This window comes from Spinacia oleracea, chromosome 5, assembly GCF_020520425.1.
Source record: "Spinacia oleracea cultivar Varoflay chromosome 5, BTI_SOV_V1, whole genome shotgun sequence".
Classification (NCBI taxonomy): domain Eukaryota; kingdom Viridiplantae; phylum Streptophyta; class Magnoliopsida; order Caryophyllales; family Amaranthaceae; genus Spinacia; species Spinacia oleracea.
In genome coordinates this window covers 43,016,537-43,044,141 of record NC_079491.1, presented here as the reverse complement: position 1 = coordinate 43,044,141, position 27,605 = coordinate 43,016,537, and the positions used below count along the sequence as shown (strand labels likewise).

The following is a 27,605-nucleotide window of genomic DNA, read 5'->3' as shown; positions in this document are numbered from 1 at the left end:
AATATGGAGGGAGTAAGGTTGTACTCCATCCGTATTTATTTAAGAGATACACTTGCCTTTTCCGGCCGTATTTATTTAAAAGATACACTTGCCATTTTTAGTAACTTATCAACCCCACCATCTAATTAAATAATACATTTAATTTACTCACCCCACCTCCCACCCCCCAAAATGATATGGTCCCCACTTGTTTACTTATTAAAATATTTACCCAACCCTCGTTGTTTTATTATTTTAATTCATTCAATTCTTTTTCTTAATACACGTGTCCGGCCAAGTATATCTCTTAAATAAATACGGATGGAGTATTTTGGAGATTTTAACATCTTTTAACCATTCTCTTAAATAAATAAGGAGGGAGTATTTCAGAAATTTTAACATCTTTTAACCATTTACCGGAAATTGCTCACATTTATGTACACAAGTGTATTCATTTCTGCGCGGGCAATAAAAGCTCTGTAATCTCACTCTCTCTCCTCTTAGTTACTACTCCTCCTTATTTCATTTTCTCTCTCTTCCTCGGGTGAAGCGAAGTTGCTGGAAAGCGTTTCAGGTGAGCTCTTGAAAACCACTCTATTTGATATTATCTCTCCAAATATTTCCATGAATTCCTTTTCTAATTAGCTTCCAAATTATTTCTTATGGTTTCTTTGCAGCAATTTCGGGTTATGTTTGTTGAAAACAGAATCTCTAATGATGACTAAGAGGATGCCACATTTTCTGGAAGTTTTTCTTCCTAATTTGAGTTCTGAGAGGCTGGTAGTTTCTACCCCATTTTTCTCCATTTCTTTGCATGACTAATTGTTCTTGAACCTACCCCTTAATTCGAGATATTAAAGTTTAATTTTTTTTTGTTGGGGTTTGCATATTTGATCTTTTTTCACATTACCTTTGTTAATTTATTTTTATTAATTCATTTTCTTGAATATAATATTGATAATTGTAATTATTATTTTGATTGTTAATTTGTCATTTGATATTGACATTACAATACTATTAATTGTGTTTTTTTTTTTAACTTTTATATACGAAGCAGTTATTGCTTGATTTGGTCTATAGTTGTCTAGTGTTGAAGGCAAGGAGGGGATCATTTGCATGCTGAATATCTGTAAGTAATTAGGTTACCAGTGGAATTTGAACACATAAGTTCATTAAGAGTGAAGTACTGAAATCAAAGGGAAAGGGGGAAAAAGGAAGATGAAAACAACAATGCAGCTTGTGGGGACTTTTAGATTGTGCCCGCGTTTGGAAAATTTGTGTTCAAAGCTGTTTAGAGTATGTGTCTGTTTAAGATATGAGATGCTAATGCAACCCTATGATTTGGAGACTTGATTTTCTATCTGAACGAACATTAGTTTTGTTTTACCAGCTGTGTAATTGTCTGGAATTTTCGATGTTTGACTGCGTTTTGCCTTTCTAGAATAAATAAAAAGCTGCATAGTAGTATTTACAGCATTGTTGGAACAACTACAACTATACAAATTGTTTATATTAGCCGGAAAAAAAAATGTTAAATGTTAACTTTAGCTCAAATTGTTGCCACAATCTTGAACATATTGACGAGGAGGAAATATATGGTGAATGAATAGTTTTCATTAGAATCCTTGTGCACACTTTTCAAAGCTGATTGTCATAACACTTGTCTAATTGTAACTTGAAATAGTTTTCTATCATTTTCTGTGATGCGTACATTACTTCAGTGGCTTGTTTACTGAGCTGGGAATATATCAAAGCATGACCGAAATCAGGATGACTTATTGTTTGCAGTGTGGTATAATATAAGCTATATCCTTTTTCTTGTTGTGTCGATGTTATTATGGTTCTTTCCTTAGTGCATATCTTGCATAAATTTTCCACTAAGCTGATGGTCATTAAACTTTTCCTTGCAGAAAGTTCCATCTAAATTTGTTGAGCACCTTGAGAGCCGAACTTCTGGATCTTTCACACTAATAGGACCAAGTGGTAACATATGGCATGTCGATCTGATTGAGATCAATGGTCACTTGTATTTTCGTGATGGCTGGTCCACATTTGTGAACGATCACTCTTTACAGTGTGGCGATACTCTAATCTTCAGATACAACTGGGATTCAAATTTCAACATACAAATTTTTGATCAAAGCTCATGTGAGAAAGATGAAGCATTTTATGCAAATTGCAGTCAAGAAGCTTCCGAGTGTAATGAAAACTTGGGAAGGAAAAGAGAAAGGGAGACGGAAGCTTCCATGCTAAATTTAGTTGCGGATAAGAAAATTAAGGGCAGCTGGATGCCGGTTCATCTCGAGTTGCCTGCTGGAAACCGAGAACAAAAATCAAACATGTCTACCAAGAAAAGTCAGAAATTCAAGGAAACAACGAGTGGGTGTGATAATATGACAAAAATCATTGCCAAGGCGTCCGACAATGAAATTGTCTTGGCTATGCCTTCTCTTAACGGACCTGACAGAATGACAAGTGCAGTAAATTTTAAAGTTATGAATATTTCTTCAAAAGTGAAGAAGTCGAAGAAATCCTCGAAGAAGGATCAAAGTAAGCATTCTTACTTCGCTTTTATTTAGTTATGTACAGAGGCCTATCATCCCCCCAATTATTTTTTAGTAGCTATAGTTATTTGGAATTTCGTGTCAAATTGAGTCAAAGGTTCACTATTGTTTTGGTATTTGGATGGGTTATAATGGCCCATTGAACTACTTGTGATCCGTGTGTGTTTTGAAGTGGCAGCAGTATTGACTTTCCTAAGGGTTGTTTAAAAAGTGACACATGGCTGCATACTTCAAACCCCCTTACCCTAGGCAGTGGAATTATGTTTTATGTTGAGATTTAAAAAAAAAAATTGATCTTCGGTCAAGTATTATATTTTCACGTTCTGATTTGTAAATAACTGGTTCTTTTGGAATGCATAAGAGGATAACATTTGAAGTTGAAGATTGATTTGCTGATTTTCTCTTCCCACCCGTTTATAAATCTAACAACTTGATTTTGCATTGCAGTAAATAATATGATCAATCCCTGAGTGTGAATTGCACAAGATTAAGGCCCTGTTCTGTTCACCTTATTTCCACTTATTTCAGGAAAAATAAGTTCGGATAAGTTCAGTTAAGTTCAGATAAGTTCAGATAAGATAAGTTCAGGAAAAATAAGGGTTGGCCAAGTACAATTTATAACTAAAATAAGTTTTGATAAGTTCTAATAAGTTCAGATAAGTTCTGATAAGATAAGTTCAGGAAAAATAAGTGGAAATCAGGTGAATAGAACGAAGCCTAAATTTACAAACTTACTGTCTAACAAATTGTTGATGAATTTAACTTTCCAGTTCACGAAAGGAGTGTGAATTGCTCGATAGGGTAGTAATTAGGATTTATATTTAAGTCTAACTAATTTTCTAGTGGTAATATGTGATCATAGTTTGACATACTTTTTATTTTCTTAGAATATTTTGTTATATTTTGTTGGATACAGATGATCAAATGTTTGCTTTATACTACTTGTAAATGGAATTTATGTTACGGTTACGGTAGTAAGTTTGACTAATATATATTTCAGGTCGCTTAAATAGAATTTAAGTGACAGTAGTAAGGTTACCATGTGTTACTCGGACTCGGATACCCATGTCAGGTACGTGTCCTAGTGTTCGACTCGGTTATTTTTCGAAAAGAATTCACGATTTTGGTCCAAAATGAATGAAGTGTCCAGGGTCCACACCCATGTCCGGGTGTCGAGGATGCGACACGGGTACTGAAGTAAAATGAAGAGTCCAAGTAACATAGAGGTTATGCTAAGGCCCCATTTGGTTTGACGGAAAACATTTTTCAATTGAAAACACAATTCCAAATTAGTTTTCCTTTGTTTGTTCTCTTACAAGAAAAGTTGTAGAGAAAAGGAAAATTAAAGTGGAAGGTTGAAGGTTGAAGATGGATGGAAGCAAAGAAAAAGGGACGCAAGGGGGAGGGAGGAAAAGTGGTTTCCCTTCCTTTCAAATGGGAAATGTTTTCCACCTTGATAGAATTATTTTCCACCCCTTTCCGAAATAAGCAGCGGGAAGTGATTCAGAATGGGAAAATTTCCGGGAAAGCATTTTACACAAAACTAAACACTAAGCTATATTATTTTCAGAATTTTAGAATAAAATTTAATTAGTTTTTGAAGAGGTTGCTCTGTTTATGGAGAGGTTCCCCATTGAGATTCAAGTTAGAGAATCTGCTTCCACAAGAGTATGGGTAAGGCTGCTTATGTTTGTTGATGCTTCTGATTCCCAAACCTTGATTTTTGACTGGAGCCTCATGCACATGGTTTCCAATTTAGTTTGTAATCAACCATAAATATATGTACATATGTCTACGAGGAACATCAATGAGAAGGGGGTTTCTAAGTAAGCACTGCGGAATGAACAGTGATATCCTTGGATCTCCAGTAAATGGCTGAGATTGTTTTTATCATAAAAAATGACGAGGCATAAACGACTACTAAAGAGGAAAAAAAACTACCTAGTTTTTCTCGTTTCGTAATAGAATGGCCGAGCAGTGGCCATAAAGCCATTGAGGCATCAATGATTGATATTCTTTTTTTCCCTTTTTTTACAGATTTGAGAATTAGAACTGTCATTTAACTGTTTTTTGTCAGTTTATTTCGTCTTCCCAATAGGGTTAACCAAATTTCTTCATTTCGTCAACTTCCCATTGGGTTTGCCATTTTAAATTTGCTGGTCCCATTACTGGAGATGAGCAGATGTTGTAGCTGTTCAAAGATATTAACGTAGAATCACATCAAAGTAATATATATGAACGAACTCAAGAAAAAATGTGGCTGAAATTCATGAGAATTCACAAACCGCACTGTAAGGTCAGTTACTGATGTCATCCTCAGTACAAATTGGTTGAGATGAGGGAGGTTTGAGGAATCTAGGGTAACTAGAGTAGCAGAGGAGAGAAGGATGAAGGCTGAAAGAGGAAACGAGGATTTCTTTTCTTATGCCTTTTGTAAATTTCATATCTTTCATGAATATTTTGCTTCTCTGCTGTTTTCAAAAGATCCAAGGGTTATCATGGACTTCTGTAAGCTTTTTATTATTGAACACCCGAATCATGCCAGTCTGTTTCAGTAGACTTCCCCTTTTCTGCTGAGCGGAATTTTAACTATGCTGAAAATTTCTGATGTGACATATTAGTCCATTTACTTCATTTATGAGAAAACTGCCTTATTTCTGTTTTTCCCCACTAACAGGACTCTTCTTATCATATTATGTGAATCAGGGACTGACATCCAAAAAATGGCCAGCATATCAAAGTTCGTACAGTCAAGAGTTGCTCATCACTTCACGTCCACTTTCCCATATTTTGCCAGAGTTATGTGTTATTCAAATATCAGTGGCAACGGTACAATGGTGAGTATTTTTCCTGTTGGTGGTTTTTTTCTACGTCAGTGTTGCTTCCTTCACCCACTGGAAGTCTATTACCGTGGGTATATCTTAGTTTACCGATCAATAGGTGGGATCAAATTTGCAGACTTTGAAGTTGATTGTCCGCTGGGAAATAATGAGAAAGGGCCACATTGTGTTCTCGTGTTGATTTCTGACGTATGTCATGGGAAGTGAATAATATTTCTGTGGTCTTTTCGAGTGACGGGAGCGTGTAGAATCGGACTTGTTTGCTTGACCCTTGCCCTTCAGGATTCTTACATGCTAGATTTACTAAAATATTTGAAGTTTTTTCTTGCTATTGTTGCCTATATTTGAAGATTTTTCTTGCTATTTTTGCTTAACCTTCCTGCAGAAAGTTCCTACTCATTTCTCAACAGCACATTTTCCAAAATCCCGAATAAAAGTCACCCTCATGAATCTAAATGGAGACTGCTGGATGGTAAACTCAATTCCAACTATGAAGAGACAGACGACATTACATACTCTTTGTGGTGGCTGGTTAGCCTTTGTTCGTGGTAACAGTATCAAGATAGAAGATGTGTGTATTTTTGAACTCATGGGTGATTTTGAAATGCGTGTACATGTTCAACGGCATGGTTTGGAAGGGTTAGGTTGTCAAATTGAAAGCAACTCTGTTGATGTTGAAGGCTTTGGATTGGGTGGAAGGCACCTTGAAACAGCTGAAAATGTAGCACAAGATACAGGAGCCCGTCTTTTAAAAGATACGGATCAAACGAATGAGCCATGCACAACTCCCAACGAAAAGTATAGAAATATAACAGACGAATTGCCTTACATGCAGCAAGAGGCAGCATCCTCCGCTTGTACAGTTGATGACTCTACTGCAGTACAAGTTCCTGCTTGTGCTTCCGCATCATCCACTGGTACCAGTTATGATTTTACGCCAGGTATTTTATGATTACCACATGATATATGTACATACTAGTAATGACATTGTGTGATTTTATTAACATTTTGTCAATAGTTTGTGGTTATGTGAATGAATCCATTTCCCCTCAAAAAAAAAAAAATGTAAATGAATTCATTATAATTTTGTCTTCCTCCAAATTCATTCTTGTTGATTCATGCTGCCAGATAAGCATCTAGTATGTCATGCTGGTGGAACTATGTCATATCAAACAAGCGGAAACAACCAGGTAATGCACATGCAGCCTACAGCTGGAGAAGGCAGTTATGCCCCATCTTTTACTTCCCCTTTCCCTAGCTTTATGAAGGTTATGACGAGCTCCAATGTTGGTGGATCATTCACAATGGTTAGTACTTATGCTGAGACTGTCCAAAACCTTTCAATTTTCAGGATATACTTTATGCCTGTTGTTCGTTGTTCTCTTGCTCTGTGTGACATGCTAATTATGCTCCTGATAACTATACTTTCCCCAAGGAATTTTTGAATACAGAACTCATATGTAGTATCCCAATGTACTAGGATTTAATCTAAACAAATGGTTAATTTTTCTTTATCTTTTGGTTACCCACCTTTGTTTTTTTGTTCTTGCAGCATTTCCTTTCCTACTTTTATGTACAATGTCTTTTTTCTCGAATAGGAAACAAAAAAACTGCCTAAGAAGTTCCAACCCAAATCATCTTTTCAGATGAAATACATAAATAAATACCACAACATCAGGATGACCAATAACAAGATACTTTGTTTTCTTGTTTCTCCATTTTCACTTAGGCCACTCAGCTCCAACTTTATCTTAGATCGATGTTTTTTCAACAAGAATGAGGACATCTTAAAATCTAATTAGATAACTACGGAGCTATTTTATTCAAACTCGGGTACTTGTGTCAGACACAGGTATGTGTCCAAGTGTCCGACTTGACTATTTTGTTAAAACAATTCATGATGCGGTCCTAAATGAAGTGTCCAGGGTCTATACACTCCATACCCATGTCAGGGTGTCGAGGATCCGACACGGGTACTTGAGGTAAAATGGAGAGTCCATGTAACATAGATACGGAATACTTTATTATATTCACTCTCTGTTTAAATTTCTGTTTCTTTTTCCTTTGTTTTTAAGGTTTGAATATTTGATTTATTTATTCTCTTTAACAGGCTGTCCCTAATAAGTTTGCAGCTGAATATCTTCCGTCTTGTAAGGCGGAGGTAGTTCTGTGCAATTTGAGAGGGGACTCTTGGAATGTTATTGCAGCTCGTTATGGACAGCGGACAAAGTTTTATGGAGGCTGGATGTCATTTGTAACTATGAATGATGTGAAACTTGAGGATATATGTGTCTTTGAACTTCTTGATGAGAGGGTGTTGCAAGTGCGTGTGTTTAAGGGTAGCCATAAGGGACCAGAGTGTGTATATGATGAAGTTATAGCTGATGACTCAACAGCTTCGGTTGAGTCTACAGAATGTGGTGTTCTTCCGGATACATAAAAATAAAATGTGGTATCCTGTGAGAATCTCCACTGGTGCAATGATGAAGTTCTGCATGTGTAGGTAGGGCACTATCCAAGTTTCAACCTGAAGAATATGATTCAAAGTCATGAGTAAGGGTATCCTTTGATAATCTTGTTCCGGGGTTTATTTTTCTAGGAGTCGTTTGATGGACACCATAGTATATTCTTTGCTCAGTTGTACTTTCTATCAAGAGCAAAGTGAACTGCATTGTTCAGTATTTTCAGTGTAATGTAGTAGTGTTGATGAATTTCAAGTGCAAACTTGGTTGCATCACCCCTAAGACAACGTCTTGTATATAAGGCTACTCTGGCGAATTCTTAGGGATTCATGGCGGCAGTTCCCTATAGTTGGTGGTTCAAAGACCAAATTGTCTGTCATGATGATGCAGTGCACACGTGAATAAAAGAATAATTAGGCCGTTTCCTTTTTTTTTTTTTTTTTTTGTACTATTGCAAAATAAACAAAATCAAATACTAGTAATAATGTGAATTCCTGAGAATTCTAAGGTGATACTCCTATTGAGGATTACCATAGTATTTTTTTTATTATTTTATTTTATTTTATTTTATTTCAATAAATACATTTTCTTATTTTTGTTAAATGATTTGTAATATTTGAAAAAAAATATTCTAAAATACATATATTTATGTAAAAACAAAATCCCAAAAAATTAAAAACACTAATCCCCGCTCTAATTAATTTGCATCCGGCCCGGAACACCACCGTCGTGGCCGGAGATCGGCAAAAGAGAGGATGAGGGGTAGCTTTGGTGGTCGGCAAAGGGGGAGAGGGGAGGGGTAACTTTGGTGGTCGGCGGAGGGGGAGAGGAGGGGTGGCTTTGGTGGTCTGGTGGTCGGGGAAGGGGACGAGGGAGAGAGGGAAGGGGCGGTGGAGAGGGGAGATCGGGAAAGAGGGTCGGGGAAGGAAAATAGTGAAAAAGGAGGGGCGACGATTTGGTGGTCGGCTAAAGGGGAGAGAGAAGGGGCGGCAATTGGGTGGTCAGTTAAGGGGGAGAGAAGTGGGACGGCGGCTGGTGGTCGGGGAAGACGATGGTGAAGATCGAAGGCGTAGGCGGTGGGGGTGGTCGAGAAGTCGAAGAACAAAATCTATAGTTAACAATTATCTTCTATATAAATTGAACAAGTAAGAAGCTGGACGAGTTGGAAGATACATCACTGGAGATTTGGGTACCCAATGTCCTGAGTTTGATACTCATATACTACAAAACTTAAAATTTTGTTTTACACCCAAAATGTTATGTGTTCTTACTTTTTGTTTGATATTGGTATTTGACGTTTTAAACTTAATTTCAATAGCTTTTAATTTTATTTTTATTATCATACTTTTCTGATTATCTTACTTCCTCCGTATTTATTTAAGAGATACACTTGTCTTTTTCGTATTTATTTAAGAGATACACTTGCTTTTACCGGCCGTATTTATTTAAGAGATACACTTGTTTTTACCGGCCGTATTTATTTAAGAGATACACTTGCCATTTTTAGTAACTTATCAACCCCACCATCTAATTAAATAATACATCTAATATACTATATGACCCACTATCCTATTAAACAAACTCATTAAAGGTTTCATCTTTACTTGATAGAAAGATGACCCAAGTAAATCCAAGAACAAACAAATCAGATTTTTATAAAAACAATTAAACTTTTTTCTTAGATTAAAACTCATCATTTTCGAACTGAAATTTATTTAAAAACATACGACCAGAAAATAATAATTCAAATTTATTTAATTTCAAAATACTCCGAAGCTTCTTTGCTCATAGAGATCAGATACTACAAAGTTCATGTCAGCCTTTCTTTCTAAACACTTACACAAATCCTAAAAATAACTCTATTTTTAGTATCCAGTCTTCTTATCTTGAAGCTCATTTGTAGCAGCTTAAGTCATGTATTCCTTTACATTACCCCTTCATAGTTCCTCCTCTGGAACGTAGAACACTCTTGATTATTTGATAGTTCTCCAAGTTCCTTGCTTGACCATCTGCATGTCTTACTACAAACAATATGATCACCTTGCACATTTACTTGATAAACCATTAGTAAAAATTGCATGTCATCATCAAACCTAAGAGGCTTAAGTACAAATAAACAAAGCATTATAGGATGTCAAATTGTCTATGGGACGGGTTTTTTGGGAGATCCCGTGCACATCCGCCCCGAATGGGGTGGGGATGGAGGAAAGTTTGGTGGATGGTAGCCTGATAGGGTTAAAAAAAAATATTTGATGCGGGTCACTGGGCGAGGATGACTTTTTGATTGGATCTGCCTGTCTCGTTTATCCTTCATCTGATTGATTATGAATAATATCCACATTTTTTACTACTAACCTACATATTATAATGTTTTATTTATTTACTCAATTACTCTAATCAAACAACTGTAATGTCAAACACTCTAGAATATAATTTTAAAATTCAAAAATATCTTACAAGAGAAAAAATAAATGTTAATCTAGAGGGTGGGTTTGAGATGGGTGTGGATAAAAGGCTTGTGATGGAGCGGGTTCGAATTTTACTTTTTACACTCAAGACAGAGATTGGAAGGGTCGGGGTATGTATCATTCATATTGTAGGTGGGGGGATGGAGATGAGAATTTTAAGCGGATACGGGTGTGGAGGCCCTACCCCGCCTCAAAGTCATCTCTAGCTGAATAGATAACAATATTTATATAAAATGTCACGCGCGCATAGCTTGCATAAACACTAGTAAGTGTGAAAGGGAAGGCGGAAGATTGATTTTTGTGTATGAATTGAGGGGAAAAACGAATAAAAATAGTGAAAAAATAGAAGGATAAATGACAAAGTGGTTTTTGGACAGAAACGGTTAAATGGGCAAAATCCATCTTCCACCCAGTTTTGCCTCTTCTAAGTATAAATTTTCCTTTCTTTTGGGCATCAAATTATCACACTAGGGTCTAGGACCCCATGGGCCACATGGAAAGATACGAACCAAAATGAAGTGTACCCCACCAACTTTCATTTGGTGGCACAAAAACAGCAGCATCAACTCTATCAGCCAACCAAACATCATCTATTCATCTTACCTTATCCTAAGTAACCCACCTTCACCACACTCTCTAGTCTCTTCATTACTTGCACCACTCCTTCATTTCGTCCATTTTCCTTTGCACAATCACTCAATCTGACACCACTAAGGTATCTATACTATTTCAAAAAATAAAAGTTACACCTCAACAATTTGTTACTTTCACAAGTAAAAGTTTGTCTATGCTTCTGTTTCGTTTAACCAAATAATAATAATCTCCCACCATAACAAGCTCTAAAGTTGTTACAATCATCCTGTGTTTGTTTATCTTTTGTGTTATTTCATCGTTTTCTTGTTTAATTCTTGTTTTCAGATAAAAATAAAAGATGGCAACAGCAGCTGCATCAACTACTTTGTCCTCCGCAGCTGTACCGGCAATCTCAGGCAGCAGGGGTCAGAGGAAAATGAACAAAGTTGTTTACATGAGTGGAGTAAACTCCTATGGAGGTCTCAAGGCAAACAATGCTGTGCTCGGCCTCGGTCAGGCAGTATGTACCGAGCAGTGTTTCGCCAATGTTGTGAGTTCATTGAGGAGTACTGCTACCAAGAAAGGAAGATCAGGTGGTGGTGGTGGTGCTGGTGGTGGTGCCTTGACTTCTACCTGCAATGCTGCTGCTGAGATTTTCAGGATTGCTGCTGTTATGAATGGACTTACACTTGTTGGTGTTGCTATTGGTTTCGTTCTTCTGCGGATTGAGGCCACCGTAGAGGAGGCAGAGTAAACTTTAATCATTTTCTACTTTGAATATAGTTATATAAACTCGCCACTGTGCCTCCCTGATTCATGAATTGGGAACTGGTGTTCATTTTGTAACTTCAATTTATAAACCTCAAACTCCTGCATTATTTTCCTTTCATAGCATTATATTTCCCTTTTCAAAATGTAACCTCCAATCTTTCACAAGTAGGAACATCTTTTCAGAGGCCATTCATCTGACGAATATGGTTCGGTTCACTCGGGAAATTTTAGGAAATTCTGACATTATTTTGGGAATAAAACCACCTGAGATTGGCCGACTCTGAATGGATAATCATCTTCATCAGTGAAAATAAGCATTTTCTTCCAATCCAATCTGCGCGTTTACAGTAAAAACTTCTTAAAATATTGTGGAGTTTGAGACTATGAATAAGTCACACCTGACTGCATACCTGAAAACCACTGAATATACAGTTGCTGTTTCTTTCATTTTAATATAGGACATCGGTTGATATCGCAATTAAGTTTTGCCAGAGCTGGTACATCAGGTGCAAGTATAATTCAGCATACAAAAATACTAGTTTAAAATTCGATTCCTGGAGGCAATAGAATAATGCTAATTTAGTGCCCAAAATTTCAATTACAGTAGAGATCTCAAAAACAAATAGTGCATCACTTGAAAGGGATGAGACAAATCAGTGCCTAAATAGAGAGAACATTCAAAAATTAAACCAACAGTCAAAACAGTATGCTCCCCAATTGGTTAGGATTGTGCGCGTAAAATTTCAACGACTCACCACTTCCAAATACGTTGGATATATATTTCCGTTACAAAATCGTTCATACACCCAATGCTTTTAGAAATAAGCCTATTTATCTTCCACCTTACAAAATGTCGAATGCTGAAAGGAGATTCTAGTGGTAGCCAGAACTAACTAATTGCTACCAAGTCAATGTGATAAATAAAATAAGCTTCAAAGAAAAGGATACATGCTGAAATGGCTTTGCTTTAAGAAATTAATTCCCTTGCTGATTCTTGGCTTCTCCTCAAGAAATTAATTCCCTTGATGAATCTTGGTAAAACCATCTCTGGGAGAACAATTGGTATCTAAATGTCATCAAAAAGATGGTCTTTGACATGCTGCAAAGAGTTGCCAGCTAATAAAAGCGATCACCAAAGAAGCGAGCAGCTGAAAGCCGACAACTTCTGGAAGTTTCCATCCCATACCTCGCCGTAAATAGCTGAAACTCGCAGTACAGCAGAAACATAAGGAAGAGTTAGCAGAATACCTACCTGATCACTGAAAAAGTTATAGCACGAACAATGCAGCAGCAAGCTTTGGCAAATCAAGGTTTTTTTTTTATATATGTACATTAGCTTTACTGCTTTAGTACTTGTCTGATATTTTAGTTCATTATGCAATCAAGAATATTGAAATGCAATCTACATGGCTTATTGAAAAACGTGGCTTTCTTCCTATTCTCAAGTGGCGTACAAGAAAAATTCGATACTGTTGTGTTTCTAGGGAGTTTCTAGAGCCATTTGCACATATGTGCATTTTTATCTGGACTCAGATCTAGGTGTTTGTAGAGGCTTTAGAGCCACCTTCTATTCCATAGTCACCGACTCATCGGTCATCATATAGTATCCTGCTGGTTGGTGGTAATTTGTTTACAATGTTGCCACTAGCCGGGGAGACTTCACCACTTAGTATTTGTTTACAATGTTGCCACTAGCCGGGGAGACTTCACCACTTAGTATTCGGAGTCAACCTTGGTTTTAAGTAAGGTTCTAAAATTGCAAATGTTGGAAAGAAAAGTTGTTTCTTATTAATCTCAAAATATGTTATGCTGATTGATACCTTTTTAAGGAGGGTGGGTGGGGGGAAGATTTGAGAAATATCAACCAAAAGAATCATTTTAATGGATAACTATGCATTTTCTTTATCTTCCAACTTTTTTTAAAGAAACTTGATATGGATAGTTGGAGTAAAAGTTGCTGCATCGAGACCAATGTCATATATGCTGTGCTTTCAAGTATCAAGAAAGAGTATCAAACAAACCTTGTGATAGACGGCATGGTGGCCACTATCCCAGCACACAAGTATATTATAGGTATCAACGTCTTTGGCTTGTTTTTCCTGAGCCACATCAAGGACCCCAATGCAGCCAGAGAAATGCACAACACCTGAAGAAGAATCTTGAATCAGTGAAGCAAATGAAGGAGAAAAGAAATTATGGTCATTGTGAAAGTGAAGCCTCCACAAGACTATTCCTTTCCTTTCAAAGATTGAACCATTTTGGAATGGTGATTATAATACCAGGGGCCAGTTTGCAGGGGAAATCTTCATGACGCCTTTGTATTCTAACTTCTAACCATCTCAACACCGCCACCCAATCAAAGATTTCCCAAGACCAACATAATACCTATGTGTTCCCCAACCAATGACAGGAGTTGCGTTTTTCATGAAAGTTATTTAGATTAAAATGACATGGCACTTGAAATTGATTAACTGACTTCTATTTAGCCTTCCATGGAAAATGAAAGCTTATTTTTTAGCCAAGAAAATTGCAATGCATATATTTCAAAGTAAAGGAAAAAGAAATTATACCAGATTGGCATTTGCTTCAAGACCTTGCAGAACGTATTCCCATGTGAATTCCAATCCCCTCGCACCCACCCATAGAGGAGCTAACCTGTGTAGAACAGAATCCGCAAAAGCCCATCCTGCATATAGGAAGAAGTAAACCAATTAAATTCCAAAAGCAGATGAAGCCCAAACACCCAAATGTATCCTCAGCCACAAAGAAACATGACAGAAACAGAAAGACTGCCATATGCAATGCTACAAAAGGACAACAAGCCCATGACAATCATATGTTAAGGATCGTATATCAGCTTGGGAAACTAGTGCTTTTAGGATTTGATGCTGACTACGCTAACTTTAGGAGATTTTATAGAAACTATACAGGGATATGGTTTTCCCATGGAAATTGTGATGATTGCAGGAGTCTGATTCGAAAGGATAGCATCAACGGATTGGAAAATGACAGTTCTATAAACTTTCAAACCAGATCAGCTGGGTACAATTCGGTTTTTTATTTGTAATTTGGGGAATTGGAGAAGGTGAGGTTTACTAAGCCTACAATAAGTTTAAAATTCTTTTTAGCTGATTTCAGCAAATAATCATAGCGTCATCAATATAAAGAGACTTATCATCTGAGTAGTCTTTAATCAGTTGATCCAACCCACAACACTATAAAGGTATATTGATTGGTCCCCGGTTTGGCATCTAAATTGTTATTGCTAACGCTTTGAAATGTCTAAGGAAACTCTTATCATTGGTAAGATCATCATGCTCAAGTGCAAAGTTCTTCAATAGGTACAGCCAACTAGTTAAGCTGATTAGCTCACCACCTGCTAACAGCAACCAATCACCCGGGTAAGTCTTGCATTCATTGGACTGGTTAAGGCAAGCTATTGGAACAAACGAACTCAGACAAAGAGGTTCGGAACATCATACTTCCTTCTTTTTTACTTGACCCAGTTTGACTTTTGTATTATTTCACACTCTCTTTTGACCACATGGGCCTGTGTTATCCTATTACTGCGTCTCGATAAATACTATCAAAATATCTATTTTTATAATTTTACTCACTGATAATTAAAGATATTAATTTTTAAACTTATGCGCTGGCGAGCGTGATAGATGAAACAGGTAAGTAAAAAGAAAAACAGAGGAAGTCGATTTTAACAGCCAATCCAGGAATATATATATATATATATATATATATATATATATATATATATATATATATATATATATATATATATAATCATAACAGTTTTCACCATATTTAGACAATGCAGATTAGAACATGACTAATATTGTAGCTACAACTTTGAGAGATAGGTGACACGGTTGCATCTTGCACAGATAAAAACCTTTGGCCTATAGATATCTTATTCTGCTGCTAATCAGCGAAAGACAATGTAATCTGACGTTTCACCGGAGCTACTCCAAGGATTCTTTTAAAAAACAAACCTAAAAATCTCATACGGGATCACAGTTGTTCTTCACAGTTTCTGCAGGGTTAACTTCAGAGCCGAGCTCTCCCACAAGATGATTCTACTTCAAACGAGTTCTCCATTGTCTGCTTTTTCCTTTAGAGCATGTATGTCTCGGGTTCTAAGCCCGACATACTTAGCGATTTGATCCGTACTATATTGTGTGACCCTATATGATTAGTTACGGTTAGGCCGCTAGCTCAATTACATTTTTCATGCTAATTGATAGCGGTTCCAAGCTAAACATATCGGTTACTTAATTTAACTAATTTATTGTCATCTACAACCAATCCTAAAAACTATAGTTAACTTTAACCAATTGATATGTTTAGGCTAGCGACTTAACCGTAACAAATCCTCTTACACAGATTGAATCGCTAAGAATGTTGGGCTTAGAGCCAAGACATACATGCACTAAAGGACGTTATATCACATTTAGCAACCTTGACACATTCACTCCATTCTTCCCCGGGAAACACAAAGCAACATGAAAGTCTCTTCATGCTTTGTGATATAATATGTCACCTCTTATTGTGGTTTGATCGTACGCCGTACGGTGTTCATACCAGTTAAAGGAGCTTCAATTTAGGTTCTCAATACTTCGTATGTCACCTGATTGAATCGGCTAATGGAAGCAGAAAGCACGCTACAAGAGGTATATTAATATCATGATAGATTCATAATTAACATGTGTATAGATCCTTTTACGTTTTCCATAAACTACATTTTCATCCAAACCTAAGAAACTTATCCACAAAAGATAAGGCGGGGTTCTTCAGAGGAAAGAGAGAGGTAAGAACCCCATAATTGGGATCGCAAATAAGAGGTGCCTTGGGGTAGCATTCTGGAGGGGAGGGCAAGAGAAAGACATGAACTAGTTCAAATATCCAATATATACACATTTCAGACTGATGTGTTTGGTTAATCATGCGAAATTCTGATCTCAAGCACTTCTATAAGCATGTATCGCATAATTTATTCTGATTTCCCTCTATTTTTTACACTTGTCTACAAATATGTGAAGACAGGATAATTGAATTTCGAACAAGGACTTGTCAAAGTGTCGTAGTTAAATGTAAATTCCTACATTACTAATAGTCAAATCAAAGCTAGCTTGATTAAATAAATCATTAAGAAAACTGGAGCAAAAACTGTATAAATTGAAACATAATCTACCAATAATATCAGAAGGAAGCATCAAGGATCTAACATGCTGATCTTTGAAACATAAGAAGATACTCTATCAACTACAAATATTTAATGCAAATCTATAGAGGACACAAAGTTGAGAAACAGAAAGGTAAAACATCACTAACCAAGACCAACAGCTTGAAATTTGTGATTTTGGGAGATGTTCCTGTGTGTCAATTGAGTCAACGCAAAGTATAGGCCAGCAACATCTACAAAACCGATTGATGCCTTTAATAGTTCCTGGAAAATGAATGCAAAAGTAGTGAGCTTCCTATCAAATGCAGACCAGGAAAGGAAAAGAAACAGAAAAGAAGAGAGGAATAAAGAAAAATATCTGGTTACTTTACCGGCAAAGTGCCAGTCATCAACCCAGTTTTCACGCCCCAATAATAAAAGGGGATAAGGCACAAGATATAGAAGTCCCGAACTTGAATATCAGAACTACTCCCTTTTTCCCAAACAAACTTAAAGGAAAAATAATATTAACGAACATCCACACACAAAAGAAAGCTCGCATATAGCTGAAATCCTAAGCACAAATGGCTACGAATCAACTTAGCTTGGACACCATTAATGGGAGAATATAAGGGAAGAAGAAGGTGATTTTGCTTAATAATCTAAAATTACAGAAAAAGTAAAGAATATCAAGCTTATGAGAGCCTTGATTCTCTCCCAGTTACTCCCTTCGTCACCCATTAAACATCAATTTCCCTTGGGAGTGGGAACATGTCTTTAGGAGAGAGATTATAGTGGGTTTTGTTTTGTAAAGGTGAATAAAAAAAATAAGGTTATGGCTATAGTTCAATGTTTTTAACGCGAGGTGAGAGAAAGTTGGGACCCAAAGTGAGGAAGTGAGAGGATTGAAAACAATATTTTATTTTGTGGACCCACCCAGTCACCCACAAGAAAGAATGGAGAGTTTGATGGGGATGGAGGGAGTAACAACCTTAAAGCTAAGTAAAACTCCATCAATCTTCGATATGATTTCTCTGTCTCTTTTTCATTTTCTTTATTTACATAGTCTACACTAACTCACTATCTTTTTCAAGCTACAAACAATTTAGGCTCCGTTCGTCATTATATTTTGTTTCCAATTTTGTCTTTTAGAAAACTGAAAACCAAAATATGGAAACCACGCAAAGTAGTTTCTGGTTTTGTTGTCAGTTTTCAAAATATACATGATTATTATGGGTACGACCATTGTTACCTAACACAATCATTTACCGTATACATGTATTACGTACTGCGTATTAGTATTTTGGAACACTTTGGACTAATTTAACATAATTAGGTAGCGAATCGCGTATCCATACTCGTACCGCATGGGTATGACTAACTTTTAGTTCATGATTCCCCTTAAGGCACATTACTTACAAATTTACAAAATCTAAAACTGGAAACTGGCGGTGATACCGAACGAGCCCTTAATTATAAGTGTACATTGTATTCCTGAAAGTGCCTCAATCCCATGATGCTTAGCAAACTGATGACTAGCTATTCACAATGATTCAGATAGTACTCCCTTTGTGGTATCCGTTCCATGTATTATTGTCTCTAAGGCTATGCACACCATTTAAAGTGCGTAAGTTTTTGTTGTTGCATTAGAATTTTAAACTAGCAAATAACAGTGTGGAGATATTCAGATACAAACAAACATGCATTGATATACAAGATATAGTATGGAATGAGAAAGCTATTATATTAATATAGAGCGAAGAGGATATCAAATGACATAACATAAAGTTAAAGAATGCTCTTATCCCCCCTTGAAGAAAAGTGTGAAGAATGAGGGAAATTATTTCACGGAGGAGAAAAAAATGATACGCTCTCAAGTAATACTAGATGTCAAAAATAGTTATATGGTTAAAACCTACTAGTACATGTGTTCTACTGTTCTTCTCACAAGCAGACAGATGGGAAACAGAAACAAAAACATGCTTACTAGAACACAGATTGGACCCAAAAAGGCTTAAACATGTCTACTGCAATAACTTGACTTACAACTTTCTCTAAAATGCAGAAATCTAGAGTATGGTCTCTACACTACTGCACTGTTTGCTGAAAACTGAAATTTCAAGTTGATTATGTTTGTAGTGACAGAGTAGTCTTTGAAACTTGTTAAAGGAAAAATTCATAACAGCCCCAACTATTGTCTTCCTTCTTTAAACGGTCCCAGATTTTAATTAACTAAAAGTAGTCCCAACTTCAATGGGTATTTTATAAGTGTAGTCACTAGTTCTTGACAAAAAGTGACCTGCCATTGGAGGTAAATTTGCGTCAAGTGACAAGCACGTGATACATGACCTAGACTCAAAATTAATATTCTTTTCTTCTCTTTCTTAAGTTTCCTTTATCAATTCCTTCGGCCATCACTGTTCCCCGGCTCCACTTCATGGCTTTGACCCACCACCATCTTCGACAGAACGAAGACACTACACTGATTACAACCCAGTTCCAGCTATGGATGGCAATGGGTCGGACTCGGGTCCGAATCCGAGTCCGCGACACTCCATAATCTCCGACTTCAAATCCGTTAATCCGATCCAACCCATTACACCGGAATTTCACTCAAATTTTCCTCATGTATCACAAATTCACATCCAACGAAATGAGAATCACTTTCATTTTTTAGAAGAAAAAAAAACTCAAATCAAAATCAAACATAACGATTACTTCATAAATAAATTCTTGTTTGAATCAAAGCATAGTTATGGGGATTTACGCATTTGATTTTAAAATAAACATGGAAACATTTATATCTACTTACACATACATCTAATTCTCAAAACTATCTACCAACCATTAATTTGCATGACAAATCAATTGATTAAATTAAGAAATGAAATGAACAAAGAAATGATGTTTTCTGCAATTGTTGATTTAACCTTGCTGATGTGGGTCTTGATTTCACAAAGATACACTTGTTATGTTGTTTTTATTCTTATGTTGAGGAGAGAAGTACAAAAGTTAGATGGAAGAAGTAAGCATCACTGGCTTGACTGCATGAGGGAGATGGAAGGAGCAAGGAAGAGAGAGGAAGGGTGGCGACTGAGGAAATGAGCAGTTGGGACTTTTAAATTTAGGTTTTACTGGGGTTTTATATCAAAACTAAATGTTCTTATTTTATTTGGACTCGGGTCAGATTTTCGAATCCTGTGCAGGGTCTGAATCTCACCCGCCTCCTATTCGGACTAGGAATTTTTCTAGCGGCTTCGGATTCGGGTCGGTTTCGGATTCCATTGTCATCCCTAGTTCCAGCGCAAAAACACTGAACTTGGGCTACTGCAGTCCCCTAATTGCAGAAACTCATGACCAACACAAACTTTCATCACCATTTATCTCATCAGTATCGTCGTCAATTCAGTATCGCTACCCTCTGTTTTTGTTTCAACAAGAATTTTCCCATAGTCAACCCAATCCATCATCAATTCCATTCTTATGATTTGCATTTAACAGGAAGTGTAAAAGGTCTACAACCATAGCTTACTTCTCATGAATTTGATGCACCACTAAACCAATTAGTTGCAGCCCCACCCCACCCCACCCCACCAATTCAATTTTTTATTTTATTCTTCCTCCCTTTAATTCATGTCTACAAACCCAAAATAAATCTCCATAACATTTATGCCTAACTTGGAAACAATTTGCATCCCAAGCTGAATTTTCTGCACATGAACAAAGTGGTATATATGGTTCTTTAAGTGGTGGTCCATGGAGGATATAGAGGGGGAGAAAGGGAGTTGGCAAGTTCGGTAGGAGAGAGAGGGGATATCGAGGGTAAAGTAGTTGTGTGCTAACCAACATGTAGCGGTGAAGGAGGGTACTAGGTAGGGTTTGATTAGGGAGCATTTTGTAGAGCCGACAAAAGTTGACCCAACCCGAACCCAACCTATTACTTCCTTTGTTCTTTTCTAAATGACACAATTATTTAGGCACGTTTGCCAACGCACGATTTCAAACATTAATATCTCCAATTGTGGATAAGAAAAAATTATAAAAAATTGATATTTAAAAAATATTTATTGAGACGAATCTAACAAGACCCCACACGACTATGTTTTTTCTTAAGTATAAACCACAAAAGAAAGTCAAAGGAGCTTGTGTGAATAGTTTCCAAAACCCAATTGTGTCATGTAAATAAGAACGGAGGAAGTATTAGGGTCATGTTGAAATATTCAACCCGAAAGCAACCCGATTAACCCATTTAACTAATTGGGTCAGGTCAACCTGCTCAACCCACATAAAGTTTAATTTTGGGTCTTTTAGCTTTTTACAAATTATAATATGAAAAACTTTAATTTTGGGTCTTTTTAGCTTTTTACAAATTATAAATATGAAAAACTTAAACTATTCTTCTCTCTCAATATCTATTTTCTCTAACTCATCTCAAAGATTATCAACCTAGATTTGTTCCCTGCGTATGTATTTCTACATCAGAAAATAAAGCATCGGACCTATGGTCATTTCCTAAATAACAATGAAGGAAGGCAAGAAGAAAAAGTAAATAATAAGCCCCTTCTTAGCCTATGAGCGCGGCCTCTTCTTAGACTTGGATGACCAACTTTTACTCATCTGACTTTCTTTCATTCATTTATTAAAAAAATTATTGCTAAATTATTTCACCAACTATTCAAGATTCAAACAAGGATGTAATATAGATATGTAGTATTTGAAAATTTCATTTGTCATTTTTTTCATTATGGAATAATTATGTGAGGTTTTGATTCCTGTAAAATACATATTGGAGTATTAGTTTTTTCTTTGAGATTTGCCTCGACATAATCACCCCTTTAGTTTTAAGTCAAGTTGATTTACACTTAAAGGGGAAAAAACACTTAAAAGGGTCAACCTTCGGATCAACCCGTTTATAATAAGGTTGGGTTGGGTTGAGAATCTCAACCCGTTTGGTCGGGTTGGGTTTTACATATCTCAACCCGTTTATAAATGAGTCGACCTGATTTTGACCCAACCCAACCCATTGCCAACTCTAGCATTTTGGTTGACGGTGGTGGAGTAATTAACCCTAGTGGCCATGTACATGTATCACTAGCTAGTCACGAGTTAACCTTCAATAGCAAGTCATATTTTGTCTAAGACCAATCTCATAAAATACCCATTGAAGTTGAGATTGCTCTGAGTATTACAAATTGGGATTATATAAAGAAGATGACAATATTTGGACTGTTGTTATCAATTTCCTTTATAAAAATAAATTCTTCTACATTTCTTAAGAAGGATTACATAAAGTCCCACACAAGAACCGAGAAGATACAGATTTTCCTTCTCCCAATTAAGTTTAATCCCCATCTTTCAAAGATTGTAATGAAGATAAAGATTTCAATGGATCCTACAGCTTTTAATTGAAGAGTGGAATCTAAGAACCGAAAAGAGCATGAGAAGGAGCGGAGGTCATCGGAAGGGAAAAGGAGGGAGAGGTCATCATCACAAGAGGGACGGAGGAAGGAAGGTCGTCGGAGGAGCGGAGGAGGGGGAACTAACGGGATTGATGTCATGGTTTGAATGTAGTTAAGGTCAAACTGGGAGAAAAGGAAAAGGACGTTAATGGAAGATTAAGTTTTATTATGGAATATGTTAAGTGGTAACAATTTCGTGACTTAAAAGGTAGTCATTTAAGTAAAAAAATTACAAAGGGTAGTTGTTTGAATAAATGGGTTATATGGTTAGTTATTCACTTGTTTGATTAAAATTCATAAAAGATGTTGTAGTTAAGTGTGTACATGTTTACATGATTCCAAAAATACAACTGTTAAAGGTAGTTGGACCCTAAAGGTGAAAATGTCTACAGTTTACTGTGCGATAATCACCCTTGCAATTTTCCATAAAACACATAAATCTAGAATGTGGCGTCCTCCATACGACTGCATTATGTCATGAAAACTGAAAATCTAAGTTGATGATGTAGCAAGCCAGCAACAGAAAAGCCTTTGAAATTAATAAGCATTTCATTAGCATCTCTTAAGAAAAATAGCGTTCCAATTTTGACGTATCTAACTCTTTAATATCTTATACCAGAACCATATCAACCAAATTTGCAATTCAAAAGGGCACGGATATGTGAATATGATCAATCAAAACATATGTTGGAAAAAAGACAAATTGAATAGCTAGAATGCATCCAAATTATCCAGGACAGACCCTTGAAATGAGAAACTAATCCTCTTTTCCTATACTTTCTTGTACCCTTCCGCTGCATGAATATGTCTGCCACGTATGATTACACAGAAGAGAGAGGCAAACGTATCATCATTTAATTCCTAAGCTCATGGGAGAAAGAGACAAACCATACCTGATATGGATCAAAGTTCTCACTATCTGAAACCTTCAGAAATGTTGCCAGACAAACAAGCTGCCAAGTCATAGAAAGCATCAGTAATTAATAACAAAAAATAAAACCTTGGTTAGCATAGTAAAGAAACTGCGTCTGGAAATGTTTACAAACCTTCACCAACGCTGTAACAAGATAAACAATAGCAGTCTTGATGGATGTTCCAAGTGTGTCGTACTCCGATCTGCACAGAACAGTAATGCCAAATTTCATAAAAGACACCACGACCAACATTCTGGATAAAAATACTTACACCCTGTTATAATTAACCGATATTTAGTTTAGCATGCTTGACATAGTTCTTGACTAGAACAAAATGGACATATGCATAGCATAAACAAAGTGAACTAACAAGAAACTAATGGGCTCTGACTTCTAACAAAAGATCTTCTAATCAACTAAAGCACTTGAAATTGCCATGGCATCTTGCTTGGTCTATGCAGACATCTCTACATTCTCAGTATATCATATAAACACAAAGCGTTATCAGATTTGATTAACAAAAGTGTCACTAAAGTAAGTAAGGGTGTCAATTGTGTACCAACTAATGTCGCTTTATCCACTTTTTTGGCCTGGTTTTTATGTCCTCAGAGAAGTCCGATTTGAGTTTAAGTAAAAGCATGTTTAAATCTTGGCTCCTTAAGATTTGCCTTTGCTAGACTCGTTTAATTAGGAACACAAGTAACCTGACCATTGTGAAAATCAACACTACACACTAATCTAATGCACAGTTAGTCAAAAGTTTCCAAATTAGGGATTGCAATTTCCACATCTGTACTCTTTCCCTGTCTCATTCTCATAAACAGAAAAAGCCAGCCACAGTTTTTTCGTCGCGATTAGAAAACTTGAATACAGTTTCTTTTCCGTGCTATCCTTGAACACTAACCCTTGCGCAAAAACACAAGTTGGTGAGCAACCAGCAGACTAAAACATACTTATCGATAATAACCCCAACACACTTTCTAAACAGATTCACATAGCATAACATAGGCATTGTATTTTCACCTTAAGTATTTGGAAAGTCATATAGACAGCCCTTAGGGATGTAAATAAGGAGCTAAATATGAAAACACTAAGCTAAATACAACATTATTTCCACCAATAACCGTGTCATTTTGTCATGCATTACTAAATTCATTCTGATTTAGAAAATCTACTAAATGTTTATTTACAAAACTAAGGGTTGTACACATCATCACCTTACATAGTTAGCTCAGGAAAAATACTTACTAACAAGTTAAGATAAGTTCAAATCAGTTCCAATAAGTTCAAAATATGGCTACCCAATTACAATCCTTTTTAATCCAATAAGTTCAAATAAGTTCTGCTGATTGCGAATAAGGTCACATAAATTTCGATCAGTGTAATCCAGGTCAAAAGAACAAAATCCAAGTAGGCATTCGCGGAGCCTTAACCCAAGACATTCCTTTCCTAGATGAATTGCACATGAAAAGCCGCAAAATAGTGTATGTACAGCATTGACTCATGCTTCATTAGCTTAGTTTAGACTTCAGAGTAATGAGAATCCAAAAGTAGTGAATCCAAATTCCCACACACGGTCATACACCAACTAAAGGTCTAAAAGCACTAATGACGAATAAGAAAACATAAAACTGAAACAAATCTTCTACTGAAAAACAATGTTGTATATGTACACAAGCATATTGAAGAGTACGTTGACTAACAACAAATTCGATTAAAAGCCCACAGCCTTTTGCAAATTGCCCGAGTGGTAAAAAATCAGCAGATCCGCAACTTCATTATAATTGAAGCTAATGCAACATAATACTACTTAGAATGCAAAAAGATTGCAGCTAATTTATCCCCCACTAACTAGATTCCTAAACAATAGCGATTAAGGGTATGCCTCGTTATCAATTGAACAATCTTCAGGAAAAAACCAATCAAAGTCGGTGATAAAGTTAATACATTTATCTAAGATCTACGATTCCAAGGTAGATATAAACCCAGAAATTTGAGATGATAAAGCTAAAGATTGGAATAGAGAAAAATTGACTTACAAGGGAGTGGCAGAGTAATAGACGAAGTGAGGACCGAATGTGAGTATCGCACAATTCAAGAAGTGAAACATCGTCATCTTTCTCAAGCACACTTTTTCTCTGGAGTTCTGGATTCTGGGCGTAAGGAGGAGAAGGAGGAGGAGTGGGATACAGGAATAGTTGTAAACAGCGAGTTTTTTACTTTTTACTTGCTAGTGCTCAGAAAGTGACGAAGAGAAGCCTATCAAAATCGACCGATATACGAACTAAATATATTCGAAAAATAATATTTTAAAATCGACCACACTATATATAAAGGATGTATATATGCTGAAAAATAAGATTTTTAATTTATTTTTGAATTAAAAAAATCAAGTGTCATATAGATAATTAATTAGGTGTCACATAGATATTTTAATTGATTAATTATTAATATATACAACTCCATTCACAATCAAACACTCTAATAATTAAAAAAATAAATCTAAAATAAATTTCATCCAAAATAAAACACTAATCTAAAATAAAATTCATCCAAAATCAACCACTAATCTAAAATAAAATTCAATCTAAAATAAAACACTAATCCAATATTAGAGCACCCCGCAGAAAATCTAATGCTTTCGGCCAATGAAAAATAATATTTTGAAACTATTTTTGAATTAAAAAAGTCGAGTGCCACGTAGATAAATAATTAGGCGCCACGTATATATTTTTATTAATTAATTATTAAATTACGAATATACAATTTCATCCAAAATCAAACACTCTAATATTTAAAAAATAGATCTAAAATGAAATTCAATCCAAAATGAAAAATAATCTAATCTAATATATAAATATAGCAGTTGGTATATATAGGAGTTTTATTTTAACTTTCCCCTCAAAAAAAAAATTAACTTAACAATTTAATAAAATTTGTGCATCGCACAGGCTAAAATCTAGTATGTGTATACAAATGAGGTATATTTGCTGAATTATTAGAGCGTCACGTAAAATTACTAATGGTTTCGACCAATGAAAAATTCGATTTCTAATTTATTTTTGAATTAAAAAAAACTTGATTGCCACGTAGATAATTAATTATATGCCACATAGATATTTTAATTAATTAATTACTAATATATACAACTCCATCCAAAATCAAACACTCTAATAATTAAAAAATAAATCTAAAATAAAATTCAATCCAAAATCAAACACTAATCTAAAATAAAATTTAATCCAAAATCAAACACTAATCTAAAATAAAATTCAATCCAAAATCAAACACTAATCCAATATTAGAGCGTCACGAATCTAATGGTTTTCTTCTTTGCGAATGAAAAATAAGATTTCAAAATTATTTATGAATTAAAAAAGTCGAGTGCCACATAGATAAATAATTAGGTGACACGTAGATATGTTTATTAATTAATTACGAATACTACGTATATACAACTCCATCCAAAATCAACCACTCTAACAATTATAAAAAAATCTAAAATGAAATTCAATCCAACATCAAACACTTATCTAATCTAATATATAAAATATAGCAATTGATATATATAACAGTTTTATTTTAACTTAACAATTTACTAGAATCCGTGTATCGCAGGGCTAAAATCTAGTATATATATATAAAGGGAAGTTTTGTCAAGAGTATTGGAGACGTCCACATAGGAATGTCCAGTCACACAATATTATTATTATAATTAATAAAAGAAAGATAAAATGAGTCCATGATAAAATAAAATAGTAAAGGAGATAGATATTTTTTATAAAATTATCTTCAGTAAAAAAGACAAGGATGGACTGAAAAAAGATAAAAATATCTTTAGCTTTAGTTAAGCTAATGACAAAACAACATCAAATGAGTTGTAATCCATATAAAAAAATAATTAGTTTCTTTTTTAATTTACATCAAACAACTATTTAGTATATTAGTTGTATACTTTTGCAAAACCGTGCATTGCATGGGCTTTAAATCTAGTCCGGATTAACTCGTGACTTCAATATCTAAACCATATCAATCGGAGGAGACATGTAATCCGATTTGCATCCAATAATTTTTAACTGAACCGAACCTCCATCTGATCTGATCTGATAGAAACCGAAAATCGATTTTACCTGACAACAACCATAATTGACCTGATACGATAAACAACGATATCTGATTTAACCCGATTTGCGTTGACCCGTATCCGAATTCAACCAAATTGTTGTCAATCCGGCCAGATTTAATCCGATATCGGAAAATAATCCGACTCGGGTTAACTCGATAAACGAACGCCACCCGAGATAAAATTTATCCAATTTAATATGAGTCTTATTCAGTTTTACTCGTTATTAAGCAGACTCATGTAAATTAATTGAACTATTATTGATGTAAATCCACGTTG

General features: G+C 35.6%; 3 protein-coding genes across 4 annotated transcripts; 2 read left to right on the top strand and 1 right to left on the bottom strand.

Moving 5' to 3' along the window:
• The first annotated feature begins 404 nt into the window (after window positions 1-404).
• Window positions 405-8,346, top strand: LOC110795550 (B3 domain-containing protein Os11g0197600). Its single transcript, XM_022000567.2, has 7 exons — window positions 405-553; window positions 657-759; window positions 1,890-2,529; window positions 5,250-5,380; window positions 5,769-6,324; window positions 6,512-6,690; window positions 7,494-8,346. The coding sequence occupies exons 2-7, from the start codon at window positions 694-696 to the stop codon at window positions 7,821-7,823; spliced, it is 1,902 nt and encodes a 633-aa protein (XP_021856259.1). The 5' UTR covers window positions 405-553; window positions 657-693; the 3' UTR covers window positions 7,824-8,346.
• Window positions 8,347-10,867: 2,521 nt separating this feature from the next.
• LOC110795548 (uncharacterized) lies at window positions 10,868-11,775 on the top strand. Of its 2 annotated transcripts, none has more exons than XM_022000565.2 (2): window positions 10,868-11,028; window positions 11,232-11,775. In XM_022000565.2, exon 2 carries the CDS (start codon window positions 11,245-11,247, stop codon window positions 11,638-11,640), a length of 396 nt encoding a protein of 131 aa, XP_021856257.1. In that variant the 5' UTR covers window positions 10,868-11,028; window positions 11,232-11,244; the 3' UTR covers window positions 11,641-11,775. The 2 variants fall into 2 exon arrangements, with proteins under 2 accessions (XP_021856257.1, XP_021856258.1); XM_022000566.2 differs by lacking the exon at window positions 10,868-11,028 and adding an exon at window positions 11,062-11,086.
• Window positions 11,776-12,398: 623 nt separating this feature from the next.
• On the bottom strand, window positions 12,399-25,457 carry LOC110795547 (uncharacterized). Its single transcript, XM_022000564.2, has 7 exons — window positions 25,243-25,457; window positions 23,336-23,405; window positions 23,183-23,242; window positions 17,001-17,115; window positions 14,228-14,343; window positions 13,679-13,803; window positions 12,399-12,857 (listed from the first exon to the last, which is right to left on the bottom strand). Exons 1-7 carry the CDS (start codon window positions 25,317-25,319, stop codon window positions 12,734-12,736), a joined length of 687 nt encoding a protein of 228 aa, XP_021856256.1. The 5' UTR covers window positions 25,320-25,457; the 3' UTR covers window positions 12,399-12,733.
• Between the last annotated feature and the right edge of the window lie 2,148 nt (window positions 25,458-27,605).

Bases quoted from the DNA above. Each gene is read 5' to 3' on its own strand.
- LOC110795550 (XM_022000567.2), top strand. From the start codon at position 694: ATGATGACTAAGAGGATGCCACATTTTCTGGAAGTTTTTCTTCCTAAT. The intron at 2,530-5,249 runs GTAAGCATTCTT...TATGTGAATCAG, and splicing joins ATCCTCGAAGAAGGATCAAA to GGACTGACATCCAAAAAATG. The intron at 6,691-7,493 runs GTTAGTACTTAT...TCTCTTTAACAG, and splicing joins TTGGTGGATCATTCACAATG to GCTGTCCCTAATAAGTTTGC.
- LOC110795548 (XM_022000565.2), top strand. From the start codon at position 11,245: ATGGCAACAGCAGCTGCATCAACTACTTTGTCCTCCGCAGCTGTACCG.
- LOC110795547 (XM_022000564.2), bottom strand. From the start codon at position 25,319: ATGACGATGTTTCACTTCTTGAATTGTGCGATACTCACATTCGGTCCT. The intron at 23,243-23,335 runs GTTTGTAAACAT...ATGACTTGGCAG, and splicing joins TTGTTACAGCGTTGGTGAAG to CTTGTTTGTCTGGCAACATT. The intron at 14,344-17,000 runs GTTAGTGATGTT...TCCTATATGCAG, and splicing joins ATTTCAAGCTGTTGGTCTTG to GATGGGCTTTTGCGGATTCT.